The sequence below is a fragment of the Tupaia chinensis genome, unplaced genomic scaffold (genome assembly GCF_000334495.1).
Source record: "Tupaia chinensis unplaced genomic scaffold, TupChi_1.0 Scaffold144171_1, whole genome shotgun sequence".
NCBI lineage: Eukaryota > Metazoa > Chordata > Mammalia > Scandentia > Tupaiidae > Tupaia > Tupaia belangeri.
The window spans coordinates 203,211-217,183 of NW_006204027.1; the positions used below are offsets into that span (position 1 = coordinate 203,211).

Sequence of the window (13,973 nt, forward strand, 5' to 3'; positions counted from 1 at the left end):
CCCGGATAACAGGCATGGTCAGAGAGAAGGTCGGGAGAGTAGCCAACTGGCAGCCAGACTCCTTGGCTTCAGCAGAAGGGGGTTTTGGATGGAGGGGCTGGTGTCAGATGGACTGCTGGGAGTCGGGGGAGTCCTCACAGCCGGGATATTTCTGCCTGCCCCTCATGCCAGCCCAGCCTTCTTATAATCACCCGCCACTGTTAGTGACCGAGGCCCGCGATGCCGCCGCACTGTACCCTTTAAATCTCCAACAGGTCCGCTGGAGGAGGGAGGTGGGAGGAGAAGAGGAGAGGCAGGATCGAGGGGGAGGGGGAGAGCAAGGGAGAGGAGGAGGGGCGGGGTGTGAGGAGAAAAGGAAGAGAAATTAAAAAGAGGCACATGCCCAGCAGGACGCAGCCAGCCCACGAGAAATGAAAATGAAAGGCTCGGGAGACACTAGTGAGGGAGGTTGCAGAGCTCCCGCTGGGGCTCCGAGCAGACGGACGGACGGACGGGGCACTCCCCTGCAAGGGAGAGGTCCTGCAAGGCCCAGCCCCGGTGGTGGGGGCTGGGGAGGGCCCCAGTGGGGCAGAAACAGGAAAGCTGGGCTGATGGGCCCACCCCACCCTCACCCAGGCCCCTGAACTCACCTGAACCTGGGTCACCAGGGGGCACTGTCCTGCCGATGTTGGGCAGGAGGTACTCGATGTTGGGCACTGACTGGGGCTCCTTGTCATCCACAGGGGTCTGCAAATAGGAGGAGGGGTCACCCAGCATGTCCTGAGATGGCTGGACTGCAGACCCCTCAGAATGGGGTGCCCTGGTGACAGAGTACATGTCTCCTCCATCAGACGGGCTCACCAGGCCAGGGACTGGCTCCCTCATCAGTCAGGCCCTCCTGAGGGCAGGTCCTGCACGTCTCCATTGGCTGTTCTCTGCCTTCCCCATAGAACCTGAAGGTCTGAGTTGCTCCCTCAGCTGAGGGCCAGGGCTGTGTCTCCCCATCAGACCGACCAGAGCTTTCTACAACCTACATCCTTCTTGTGAGACCAGAGGGCAGGAACCACCTTTGCTACCAGGTGGGCTTCCTCAGAGGAAGGCCTGTATTCCCCCACCAGACTTGGGGCTCATGAAGGCAAGGACTGTCTCTCCCACCTGAGTAGAGGTTCCTGAAGAGAGAGTCAGTGTTTCCTCCATCGGACTGGGGATGCACTAAGGGCAGGGACCCTCCCCTGATGAGTCTGCTACCCACCAGCCACAGGCTCAAGCCCCCCCACCCTTAGCCCCCTGCATTACTCACTCTCTCTCCCTTGTCCTCATCCTCGCTGAAGAACCAGTCTGACTGCAGACAAAACGAGAAAAATCATATGATTATCTCAATAGATTAATAAAAAGCACTTAATCATGTCCAGCACATGAATATGCTTAGAAAAGAAATTTTTAACTAGGAATAAATGAGAACTTCTTTAGCTTTATAAATAGTTCAATAGTACATCTAAAGGAGAAATTTTGGACACAGTCTCTTTGAGGTCAAGAGTAAGGACAGACAACCACTGTTACTCTTCAAAATAAGACTGAAAGTTCTGGCCAACATAATAAGACAAGAAAAAAGAAATAAAAGGACAAGGATTAGAGAAAATAAAATTGAGATTATTTAAGGATGTAATGTAATTATTTGCAGATGACATCTACTTAAGAAACTCAGCAGAATCAATAGAGCTAATGAGAAAATTCAGTAATATTGTCATAAAATACACATCAGTGTGCTTCACAATTCTGTGAATGCACCAGAAACCACCGAGTCATACAACTTAAGCAGGCAATTGTATGGTCTGTGAATTATACTCAGTAAAAATGTTACTTAATGGGGCCAGCAGTTGTCATAATGACTATGTCGCTGGACTCCCATGTAGTCGACCGTGGTTCGAGTCCTGGACTCGGTGGCTTAAACTCATGTCGGGCGCGCGTGTGTGCATGCCCAAGATCCCGAGAGGAGAATGGAGGAGAAGGGATTGTGGCGTGGCCAATCCCCCTGGGGGGTGACTTCTCGTTTTCTGTCTCTCTGTCTCTGTCTTTCTGGCGAGCGCACGTGCCCTATAGCAAAAACTTCTCCAAAGGAAAAAAAAAGTTATGTAATAAAGAGTCTGTGCCTCCATGCTAACACAACCATGTAGAAAAGAAGATAGAAAATACAACAATATCATTCGTAATAGCAGCGAAATAAATAGTGCATCTAGAAAGTAACCTTATAACAAAGGTACAGGGCCAGCAGGTGACTTGGTGAAGGCTCCGGACTCCCACATGGTCAACTGTGGTTCGAGTCTCAGACCTAGCAGCTTAAAACTCAAGTTGGGCGCATATGTGTGCATGCCCAAAATCTCAACAGGAGAATGGAGAAGAGACTGCGACACAACATGGCCGTCTCCTCTAGAAGTGATTTCTCACTTTCTTTCTGGCAAGTGCACACACCCTACAGCAAACAAAAACAGACAAAACAAACAAACAAAAAACAAACAAACAAACAAAAAACTAAATTGAGGACCAGAAGATGTCCTAATGCTTATGTTAAAATTACAAAATGGGAACCAGCGGATGGCATAGTGGTTTCGTTGCTGGACTCCTACATAGTTGACCACAGTTAGAGTCCTGGACCTGGAGGTTTAAAACTCACGCCGGCCATGTGTGCGTGTGTGCCCAAAATCCTGAGAAGAGAATGAAGGAGAAGGTATTGTGGTGTGGCCATCCCTCCGGAGGGGGGTGATTTCTCACATTCTGTCTCTCTAGCAAGCACACGCACCCTATAGCAAAAATCTCTCTCAAAAATAAAAAAAATAAAAAAAGACTCTCAAAAAAATTAGTAACTATTTTTTAAAAAGAAAGAAAACACACAGAATATTCTAAGGACTCGATATATTTAAAGTAGGCAGCGGGTGGATTGGAAGGGCACACGCTATGAGGGCGGGCTCTAAGAGGAAAGGGGAGCAGAGCGAGGTCAGGGATAAAGGCGGGAGACAAGAGGACATGCACGACCGTGAGTTCGGCTATTATTCATCATGACCAGTGTCTGACTAACTCAGATGAGCGGCCCAGGAAGTCCAGAAGAGAAATGGGAGGCAGAAGAGGAGACAGCGAGAGGGTGAGAAAGAAGTGAATGGTCTGGTGTCTGCCGTCCTGGTTCGAATCCACTTGGGGCAAGTTATTTGACTTCTCTGAGTCTATTTACTCATCGGTAAAATGGGCATGATAAAGGCAACTACTTCTAGAACTGTGATGAGAACTAAGATGATGAAATTGGGGCAAGTCAGTGGCCTGGTGGTTAAGGTGGCTACACCCCACGTGGCCTACTGGGCACTTTAAGTCCTAGACCCAGCAGTTTGAGAAACATGCCAGGTGCATGTGCGTGCATGCCCAAATCCAAAATGGAGGGAAAGGTGGAGGAAAAGACTGGCAGACCATCCCCCGTGGGTGGCTGCTTTCTTACTTTCTCTTTCTCCATGAGCACATGTGCCCTTTGTCAAATTGTTAAAAAATGATCAAACTGTATGTAACAACATCACTGCTAGTACATAAGTGTGAGCTACTATAATTTATTTTTTAGAATTATTTAATTTTGGGGCCAGCAAGTGGCATGGTGGTTAAAGGCACTGGACTTCCACATGACCAACCATGGTTCAAGTCTTGGACCTGGTGGCTTGCTTTCTCACTTCCTCTGTCTCTCTCTGATCAAACTGGAAAATAATAATGATAATAATACTAAATAAAGTTAAATAAAATAATTCTTTAAAAAAAGAATTATTTAATTTTATTTATTTAATGATACTATTTTCATTTAACTTTATTTAGTATTATTATTATTTTAATTTGACCAGAGAGAGAGAACGTGAGAAAGCAAGCTGCCAGGTCCAGGGTTTGAACCACAGTTGGCCATGTGGGAATCTGGCACCCTTAACCACCAGTTACCTGCTGGCCCCTTTATTTATATTTTTAGAGAGATTTTTGGTATAGGGTGCGTGTGCTCACTGGAGAGACAGAGAGACAGAAAGCAGGAAATCACCCTCCGGGGGGATGGCCACACCGCAATCTTTTCTCCTCCATTTTCCTCTTGGGATCTTGGGCACACACACATGCTCAGCATGAATTTAAGTCACCAGATCTTGGACTCGAACTGTGGTGGATTACGTGGGAGTCCGGCAACGTAACCATTATGCCATCAGCAGGTCCCTATATTGTTATTATTGTTACTTTTTAAGTTTGCTACAGGGCTCATGTGCTCACCAGAGAGACAGAAAGAGAAAGAGAAAGAGAAAATGAGAAAGAAAGCCACCAGTTCCAAAATTTGAACCGTGGTCAGTCATGTGGGAGTCCAGTGCCTTAACCATGATGCCACCTGTTGGCCCCATGATTATAATGAAAAGGTGCAGTCAGTCCCCAGAGACAGGTTGGTCAAAGGGAGCCAGGGATTGGCCCAAAGAAGCCAGCCTTTTTAACTTTTAGAGGGAACCCCAACGTGCTCGGGGAGCCCAAGAGTCGACGGGAAGCCTCCGGTGGCCCACGGCGCTCCAGAAGTGTTCACAGCAGTTCATGTCTCCCTGCTTTGGCATATGCTGTTCCTCCTGCCCGAAATGCTTTCTCTCTTCTCTGCCTGGCTGAGTTCCTTGTGGTCTAAGACAGTTCGAGAACTCCCTGGCTCCAGCCCCAGCCCCGAACCCAGGGCTTGTGGGGGGCAGGGGTTCCTTCTGGGGGCTCCCTGGGCCCAGAGCATGGAGAATGCTTGACCGCAGCACCCCTTCAGAGCAGAGAGGGGCTTCCAGGCATCACTGCGTGCCCAGCGCCTGGACCTGTCTCAGGTGGAGTAACAATGGTGGTGCCAACGGTGAGTGATGGCGGTGAACTCCTACAGCGCTTACTGCCAGGCACGCCTTGGGCGCTTTAACTATGTAGCCCTCACGTAACCCTGTAAGGTATGCACTGCTATTTAAGTTCATTTATTCCACAAATGAGAGAAAGAGCCAGAGAGACAGCACTCCCACGGGTCTTCACGCCGCGGTCCACCCCAGCATCAGCCAGCCTGGGGTCACGGGCACATACATGCCTACACGCTCAGGGGTCCCTGGACAGGAGCCCACACTTTACCACTGTGCCACTGTCCGACCCAGACGTAAATACCGTTGTAATCTCCACTTCACAGATGAGAAAATCGAGGCATAAAACGGGTGGGAAACCTGTCCAAGGCCGCACAGCACAAACGGAGCAGGTGGCTCCAGAGCCGGGGCCTTCGACCTCTCGGCCAGGGCAGCTTTGCCCCGGGGCATTTCTGGTTGCTGAAACTTGGGGGATGTTCCTGGTGTCTAGTGGGTGGGGGCTGGGGACGTGCAGGCCAGCCCCCACGATGAGGGACCGTCAGGCCCAGGGTCCCCAGTGCCGAGGTCACGGAGTGACTGAATGAGGCGGCCCCCGCTGAGTTCTGCAGGCTTAGTAAACCTGGGTACGCGACCTGGGTACGCGCGAGCAGCCTGCCACAGGGCTGTGCTCGGACGCTTGCTCTGCCCGCTCTGGTGCGTGACCCTGAGCAGTCGCCACTCCTGTGCAGGCCTCAGTGGCCACTCTACGGCAGGAGGACCGGTCTGGATGCTGAAGGCCCCTCCAGCTCTGCAGCCCAAGGGTTCCCTGGGTGACAGGAGCCCCAGGCAGAAGTGGGGTGACTGCTGTGCCTGAGATGCCCAGCCTGAGGTCCAATGCCCCTGACCCCAGCCACTCGCAGATGGCCGGGCGCCCTGAGACAGTCCCAGCCGTCTCTGCAGCAGTCTGAGCCAATCGCGGCCTGGGCTCATGGCGTCACCGCTCCTGGCTATCGGCCTCTGGGCTAGATGGCCCCAGCACACGTGGGTGGGCAGTGGAGGGCCTGTGGCCCATCCTCTGGGCCATCACTTGATTCTGTTCGAATGCCAAGGAGCCGGAGGATGGAAGGGCACCGGCGCAGCTAGTTCTCGGGACGAGCGCCTGTGTGGGCAAGCCCAGGCTAACCCAGCCTCAGCTAGCCGCTCACCGGCTCATCTATTCCAGGAACACCGAGTGCTCACCACGCGCCCACCCGGCTCTAGGCTCGGTGTTAAAGGAGGCAGACAGGCCCGCCTCCTTCCGGCCTGCCCAGAGGAAGGCCTCCCGCTCTGGGAGAGTAAGGGGGTCCACTTTGGGCCTCCTTTTTCCCTGTGCCCAGTGGACCACTGGCCTCAGGACCCCAGGGGCTTCTCCAGGGTCCACAGTGCCACAGCCCTATCTTCCCCGCTCTGCCTAGCAGGGCACACACTCTCGGGAGGCTCCAGGGCCCGCCTGCTCAGGGGAGCGGAACTTCCCCAAGGCTTCATCGGGATCCCCGGCAGCCCCACCCTCTCCGGCAGCCCCGGCCTCCCCGGCAGCTCTGGAGTGGGCGCTCGGGCTGGTGGTCCCAATGCATGGATGAAAACAGGCCACAATGTTCCTTCCCACGGCGCTGAGACCCGGCCATGCAGTGAGGGAAAGAAACCTGGCTAGGCCATTTGGTGAGACCCAAAGCTATGCCCCACATGTCCCTGACCCTGGCCGGCCTTCCTCCCTCCAGGGCCAGCTCTTGAAAGGACTCTGGAGTCTGCCTGCCCAGAGGTAGAAAGGGAAACACAGACAGACAGATGGACTGCCACTGCATAGCTGTGTGACCTTGAGCAAGTCACTGTTCTCCGAGCCTCAGTTTCCTCATCGCATTACAGAGGTCATATGGGACTGAGGTTCCCCTCTCCTTTCTCCTGGCAGGGTGGGTCTGATTCCATCCTTTGTGGGCCTCAGCAAACTTGGAAACTATCAATTCATCAGAGCATACCAGAGTGCCCCAGAAGGGGGCGCTGCTGCCTTTGAGTTTGGATCTGGACGACCAGGGCCTCCTGCGCCCTCTGCTGGCCACTCTGGGCTCTCCTCCCCTCGTGGATGTTAACAAGAACCCACAGGAACACAGGCTCCTGGGGTCTCCCAGATGTGGTGAGATAAGAAGTGACCAGCCAGACACTGCACACCAGCACAGGGGCCCGCCTCAGGTCTGGACTCTGCCCCTCCACGCCCCCCGGCCCCGGGCATCACTATCACCTCCCTGAGGCTTCAGTGGGTCAAGCAGAGAAAGTGTCACTAGAGGCCAGGCCTCCTGACTCCCAGGCCGACCTCAGCCCCGCCTGTGCACCTGTCTGCCAGGACACCCCTCTTGGGGGCCTCCTTCCTAAGACACTCCTGAGTTCATCCCTTCCGCCCTCCAGCCAGCAGCACTTCCTGCCCTTCCTCCTCCCTGACTCTTCCTCACACTGGAAGCAGGGGGGGCCTCCTGCTTCTGCTGCTGGGCACCTGATGCCCACAAGGATGGGGAGTCCAGGACCCGTTCCTGCTCTGCCACGCAGCACAGCCCACTGCTTCTGGAGGGCGGCTCCAGCTGTCAGGTCCTTCCCTGAGCACACCCCGGTGCAGCAGGAGCAGGTGCCGTGAGGGACGCAGCCCAGGGTCTGGGGCTGTTGGGCGCCCCCAGGGCAGGCTGCTTACGTGCTGGATCAGCGTCTCCACGATCTTGTAGCGGTCAGGCATGTGGGTCACCATGTCTGTCATGTTGTCCTCAGACGTCCTCACCAGCGTTGGCCCGAAGACCAGGGCCAGGTTCCGGGGCTCCATCTGGGCAGGGGAGGGAAGTAGGTCAGGGCCAACGCTCAGCCTGACCTCCGGCACCTCCTAGCTGCCCCCCACTCCAGGCCCATGAGGCCACCGTCCTCACAGCTGTGCCCAGCTTAAGGCCCCTTGCATGGGCTTGGAGGAGTCTGGCAGGGAGAACACAGGCCAGATTTCAGCCCCACTCGTCCAGCAGCCATGAACAGTGCCGAACCTGCACACCCGTGCAGGACGGCTCTGGGGGTCAGCGCGAACAGTGGGGATCCTGCAGTGGAAGGCGAGTGGGCGGGTGCGAGGGGACTTTGGACTTGGGAAAAACTATCACTTCCTTCATTTTCTTCTGCAGAGCCAGTAGAAGGTTTGATTAGGAAAATGCAACATAAGGGATTTGAACTAGATCTGAGGACAGATCATCAGGGGGTATGGCTTTCTGCCTCGGGGAGATCCTCGGAAACCCAGGAGACAGCTCCGGTGGGGGCACTGGCCGGTGTGTAGGAGATGGGTAGGGGAGAATGGCCTGAGGAGGAGGGCAGGCCCAGAAGGGCTTTAGTCCTCTGACAGGGGAGCTCAGAGCAAGCTGAGCAGAGGCCCCTCCCCAAGTCCTGCCTTCCCTCCCCCAGGCTCCCCCAGGGCCCTACCCACCTTGTTCTTCTCCGAGTGGTCAGCGATGATCTTGAGGTGGCCCACCAGGAATTTGAGTGTCTCGTAGTAGTGTCCTGGAAGGTCTCGGATCTGGGCGGGAGAGAGGAGGGACATGGCTGTGCCAGCCTGGCCCTGCACCCAGCCAGGCCCAGAGGGCTTCACTGCAACCAACACTGCAGGGAGTCTGGAATCCACCCTGGACTCCTTCGTCTCTTGTACAGATGGGGAAACTGAAGCCAGTCGGGTTGTGGCACTGGATGCCGAGTCTCCTGGAACTGGCTCAACCCAGTCAGCCCCATGCACCCTCCTCCCTTACCAGCTTCCGTAGCGTCTTCATCCGCTCCCGGGAGTCCTCAATGCGATTGGCCTCGATGAAGTCGTTGTATTTGTCTAGAACAGAGTGAAGGCGCCTTAGCCCGAGGGGAGCAGCCCCTGGTCCCACTCTCCAGGGCAGTGCTCGGTGCCCATGTTCCAGTCTGGGGGCTCCACGCCCTTGTGTTTGTGCCCAGACGCACGCCAGCTGCACTCGGGAGGAGGAGTAAGACCTGAGCTGCTTGTCGATCCTAGAAGAGGGGTCCCTGCCCCGTCCCCAGGACAAAGACACCGAGGCTCAGCAGGCCAGAAGTTCCTGGAAAGGGGGAGGGGCCTCAGACACACATCGGGACTCCCTACTCTCTTCCACCTCATCGAGACTCCCTACTCTCTTCAGAGAAAGCCAGGCGACTGGAATCCCACATGGCTGACCACGGTTCGAGTCCTGGACCTGGCAGCTTGCTTTCTCACTTTCCTTCTCTCTCTTTGTCTCTCTCTGGACAAATTCAAAATAAAATAAAGTAAAATAAAATAAATGAATAAAATAAAAAAATAAGATACTGCTACAAAGTACTTAAAAGAAAAAAAAGAAAGAGCGTCAGAAGCCTATTCGAAGCCCACCAGGATGAGTGGATGCACAAGCATTGCCAAGTACACATTGTTCATGATAGAGTATGTGCACGTGTGAGAGAGAGAGAGAGAGAGAGAGAGCACCTGATTCTGTCACACTAAGGTCCCTTTTCCCCAGCCTCCAGCTGCTCGGGATCCCAAGCATCCTGCAAGGTTTCAGGCTAACCTGGGGAGCCAAAGCCAGGTCGACCATGTGGCTTCCAGCCTCGCAGGCACTGAGTTACTGCTGTGCCACTATGGCTGGGCCATAAGAATTTTTTTTAGGTTTTTGCCATAGGACACATGCCCTCGCCGGACAGAGACAGAGACAGAGTGAGGGAAAGTGATAAATCACCCCCAGGGGGGATGGCCACGCCACAATTCCTTCTCCAATCTCCTCCCAGGGTTTTGGGTGTGCATGTGCACACACATGCACCTGGTGCGATTCTCAAGCCACCAGGTTCGGGACTCAAACCGCAGTCGGCCACGTGGGAGTTCAGTACCTTAACCACCACGCCACCTGCTAGCCCCCATAAGAATACATTTTAAGGTAAAATGATGAGAAAAGATTTGCCCTTTCAGACACTAAACATACTAGAAAGACGGCACAGCTAAAACACCTGGCACCGACAGCAAGCAGAGCAACGGCAGGGACCGGAAGGTGGGGCACGGGCCGTGTGGAATTTCCTACGTGAGGGAGCAGCATTTCTATCCATGGGGAAGGGTGGCGGTGCCAATAAATGTTCCTGGGGCAAATGTGGGAGGAAAAATCCATTTCTAATTCACATAATACACGAATTTAATTGCACAACAGAACAAGATATACAAATTGCAAAAGCACTGAGGAGAAAATAGAAAATATTTTTTACAATCATAAGGCCTTCCTAAACATGAGATGCAGAATCCACTGAAAAAGATGAACAACTTTACATTTCTTTTTTCAGGTTTTGGTTTTGCTTTGTTTGCCACAGGTTGCCTGTGCTTGCTGGAGAGGACAGAGAGATGGTCATGCTACGTTCTCCTTTTGGGAATTTGGGCACGCATGCACACGCACCCGGCGTGAATTTCAAGCTGCCGCGTCTGGAACTCGCACTGCAGTCGACCATGTAGGAATCTAATGCCTTAACCACCATGCCACCTGCTGACCTTAACTTCATTTTTTAAAAGTTAACTTTATTTCTTTTATTTACTTTTATTCATTTATTTTAATTTGACCAGAGAGGGACAGAGAGAGAAAAAGAGAAAGTAAGAAAGCAAGCTGCCAGGTCTGGGACTCAAACCGTGGTCGGCCATGTGGGAGTCCAGCACCCTTAACCACCATGCCACCTGCCGACCCCCCCCAACTACATTTTTAAAAACTTGTTTTCAGTTTCTATGCTGAAAAGTTTAAAGGCAAGTGGCAGTACAGAGCAAATATTTGCAAATACTGAAGCAAGACAATATATCTATAAAATAGAAAGTTAATTTCCCACAAGTCTATATGAGAATAGAGACAACCCAGTAAAAAAGTGGGCACAGAGTGTGAACAAGCAATTGCAGAGGAAAAAGGAAAGTCAATAGATGAATGAAAAAAGGTGGGAACCAGCAGTTAGCGTAATGGCTATGTCGCTGGATTCCCACATAGTCGACCACGGTTCGCGTCCTGGACCCGGTGGCTTAAAACTCGCACCGGGCACGTGTGCGTGCGTGCCCAAGATCCTGACAGGAGAATGGAGGAGAAGGGATTGCGGCATGACCATCCCCCTGGGGGGTGATTTCTCACTTTCTGCCTCTATGTCTCTCTCTGTCTGGCGAACGCACACGCCCTATAGCAAAATCCGCTCCAAAAAAAAAAAAAAAAGGTTTACTCTTCATAATAATGAGAGAACGAAAATGAAGACAATAATGAGATGCCATTTCCCCTGTCCGATTACCAAAGGTTTGAAATATGAGTAACATTTGACACTAATGAGGCTGCAGGGAGATGAACTCTCTCCTTCGCTCTCAGTGGAGCGTGAACTAGGGCCTGCTTCCCTGAGTGCAAGATTTCTTGTAAGAGAGAAGGGAGAACAGGTACCTCCCCAACAGGGTCTTCGGGCAAGCCTGGGTCATGGGCCTGTGTTCAAGGAGGTTTCAGGACTCAAACCACAACCTTCCTGTGTCCTCACAGAGTGTTGCCTTACTGCCGTGCCACTGTCCAGCTCCCTCGGGGTACAATTTGATATTAGCTTTCAAAAGCTTTTATCAGGGCTTTGACCTAACAAGCCTACATCTAAGCATCTACTTAGAAGGCCCAGATCCAGGTGTGCAAGGACATATCCAAGGTAAGTCACTGCAACAGGTTTATAATAACAAATATATAGGGGGGCCAGCAGGTGGCATGGTGGTTAAGGGCGCTGGACTCCCATATGGATGACCGCGGCTCGAGTCCCAGACCCTGGTAGCTTGCTTTCTCACTTTCCCTCTCTCTGTCTCTCACTCTGTCCCTCTCTAGTAAAATTTAAATAAATAGTTAAATAAAAATAATTATTAAAAAAAAAAAAGAAATATATGAAGATAAGCTAAATATCCATCAATAGTGGAGAAATTATACTCTGTTTAGACTGTGAAATTCTACATGGTTGATTCAAAAGAAGAAAGAGGTATAGCTCCCTATAATGACATGAATGAGCTTCAGGATGTCGGTCCTGTTTTTGTTAAGAATAAACCGACCCTCGCACCTGCTCCGGAGGGCAGATTGTGCGCATCTCCTCCCAAGTCCATGTTGGTGCCCTCGTGCCGCTGGCTTCACACAACGGGAGTACTTACACCATGGCAATTGGAAAACGGCACAAATCGAGACTTGTCCTCCCGGAGAGCCAGGTGTTAAACATTGGCCAGCACAGTGCGGAACTCACCCACCTCCAAACTCTACATACGTATACTGCCAAGCATGCGGGGCCTTTCAAAGTTCACGGAAAGGGGCCAGAAGGCGGTGTGGTGGTTAAGGCACTGAACCTGACCTGACAGCTTAAAACTTTGGGGGTATATGTACCTGCACACCCAAAATCCCCAGAGGAGATTGGAGAAGGGATTGCAGCATGGCCATCTCCCAGAAGGGTGATTTCTCACTTTCCCTCTCTCTGCCTCCCTCTGGTAAGTGCATGCACTCTATGGCAAAAACCTGAACCAAAAAAAAAGAAAGGAAAAGTTCATGGAGGGCTGGCAGATGGCATGGTGGTTAAGACACTGGACTCCCACATGGTTGACCACGGTTTGAGCCCCAGACCTGGCAGTTTGCTTTGTCACTTTTCTTTTCTCTCTCTCTTTGTCTCCTTCTGGTCAAATTAATAATACTAATAAATAATAACAACAAATGAAATTAAATAAATAAGTAATTCTTAGAAAAAAGTTTACAGAAAAATGGAATTTGAGCATAAGATTATTTTGTTGCAAAATAATTTTGAAATCCATGCCTAGGGAACCAGCAGTTAGCGTAATGGCTATGTCGCTGGACTCCGACGTAGTCGACCATGGTTCGAGTCCCGGACCCTGTGGCTTAAAACATGCCGGGCGCGTGTGCGTGCGCGCCCAAGATCCCGAGAGGAGAATGGAGGAGAAGGGATTGCGGCGTGACCATACCCCCTGGGGGGTGATTTCTCGCTTTCTGTCTCTATGTCTCTCTCTGTCTGTCTGGTGAGCACACGCGCCCTATAGCGAAAACCTCTCAAAAAAAAAGAAAAAAAAAATCCATGCCTAGTCTTTTCATAATATGAATTTTCCCATGAGCCTTTGGAGACCCTGGTATGAGAGGGTGAGGACGAAAAACAGCACATTGCTAGTAAGCAGCTCAGTGCGTGGCCCAGGGCCTAGCTCTGGGGCCGGCTACACGGGTGGAACCCTGGCTCTGCCGTCTACTGCTGTGTGAGTTTGGGCAAGTCACGCAATGTCTCTGAGCCTCTGTTTCCTCATCTGGGAGGAGCGGTAATAGTGCCTACCTCCTAGAGTTGCTGCAGGATGCAGTGCTTGGCACACGTAAACACTCTGGAAGTGTTAGCCGTGACCTCTGGGGTGGGGGGAGGATGGCAGGGACTTTGCTGCCCACTTTATTCACATTTGTACTGTCCAAAGCTTTACAGGCAGGTATTTCTTTTATACTAAAAAAAATAAAATAAAATAAGGAACCAGCAGATGGCGTAATGGTTACGTTGCTGGACTAACCTGGCAACTTAAAACTCATGCCAGGCATGTGCGTGCATACCCAGAATCCCAAGAGGAGAATGGAGAAGGGATTGTGGTGTGGTCATCCTCCCTGGGGGGTGATATCTCGCTTTTTTCTTGTCTCTCTGGAGAGTGCATGCGTCCTATAGTAAAAAATCTCTCAAAAAACAAAACAAACAAACAAAACCTCAAAAACTAAGACCAACAGCCGAATATAAAAGTGGTCAAGGTGTAGCAGAGCCAGGCGTCGCTCCCTCCTCTCCCCCACGTCTGTCTCCTACTCACCGTCGGTGAAGAGAGGCTCGGGCAGCTTCCGGAAGAAGGACTTGAGCAGGCTGCTGATCACATTCAGGTCTTGCCAGCGCTGGGGAAGGGGCAGAGATGTCAGGCCACAGGCGGGCAGGCCCAGGTGCAAACCCCCCAAGCCCCCATGCCCCAGGTCCAGTCTGGTCAGCCTGGGCCCTCCCTGGGTCCCCTTACACAAAACTCCACCCAGACCAAGGATTGCGGGGCTGAGAAGACCTCGCCTATCAGCATGGAGGCAGCAGGAGTCTCTCTGCTGAAACTTGTCCCCCACC

At 52.2% G+C, this 13,973-nt stretch overlaps 1 protein-coding gene across 1 annotated transcript in view; it reads right to left on the reverse strand.

The window, feature by feature from the left end:
• Positions 1 to 13,973, reverse strand: part of ARHGAP23 (Rho GTPase activating protein 23) — a gene marked incomplete in the record, with an annotated part of 91,418 nt that overhangs the window by 14,181 nt on the left and 63,264 nt on the right. Inside the window, 5 exon segments of the mRNA XM_014583221.1 lie at positions 630 to 726; positions 1,280 to 1,321; positions 7,534 to 7,659; positions 8,296 to 8,385; positions 8,612 to 8,685. Coding sequence (XP_014438707.1) covers positions 630 to 726; positions 1,280 to 1,321; positions 7,534 to 7,659; positions 8,296 to 8,385; positions 8,612 to 8,685 — 429 coding nt within the window.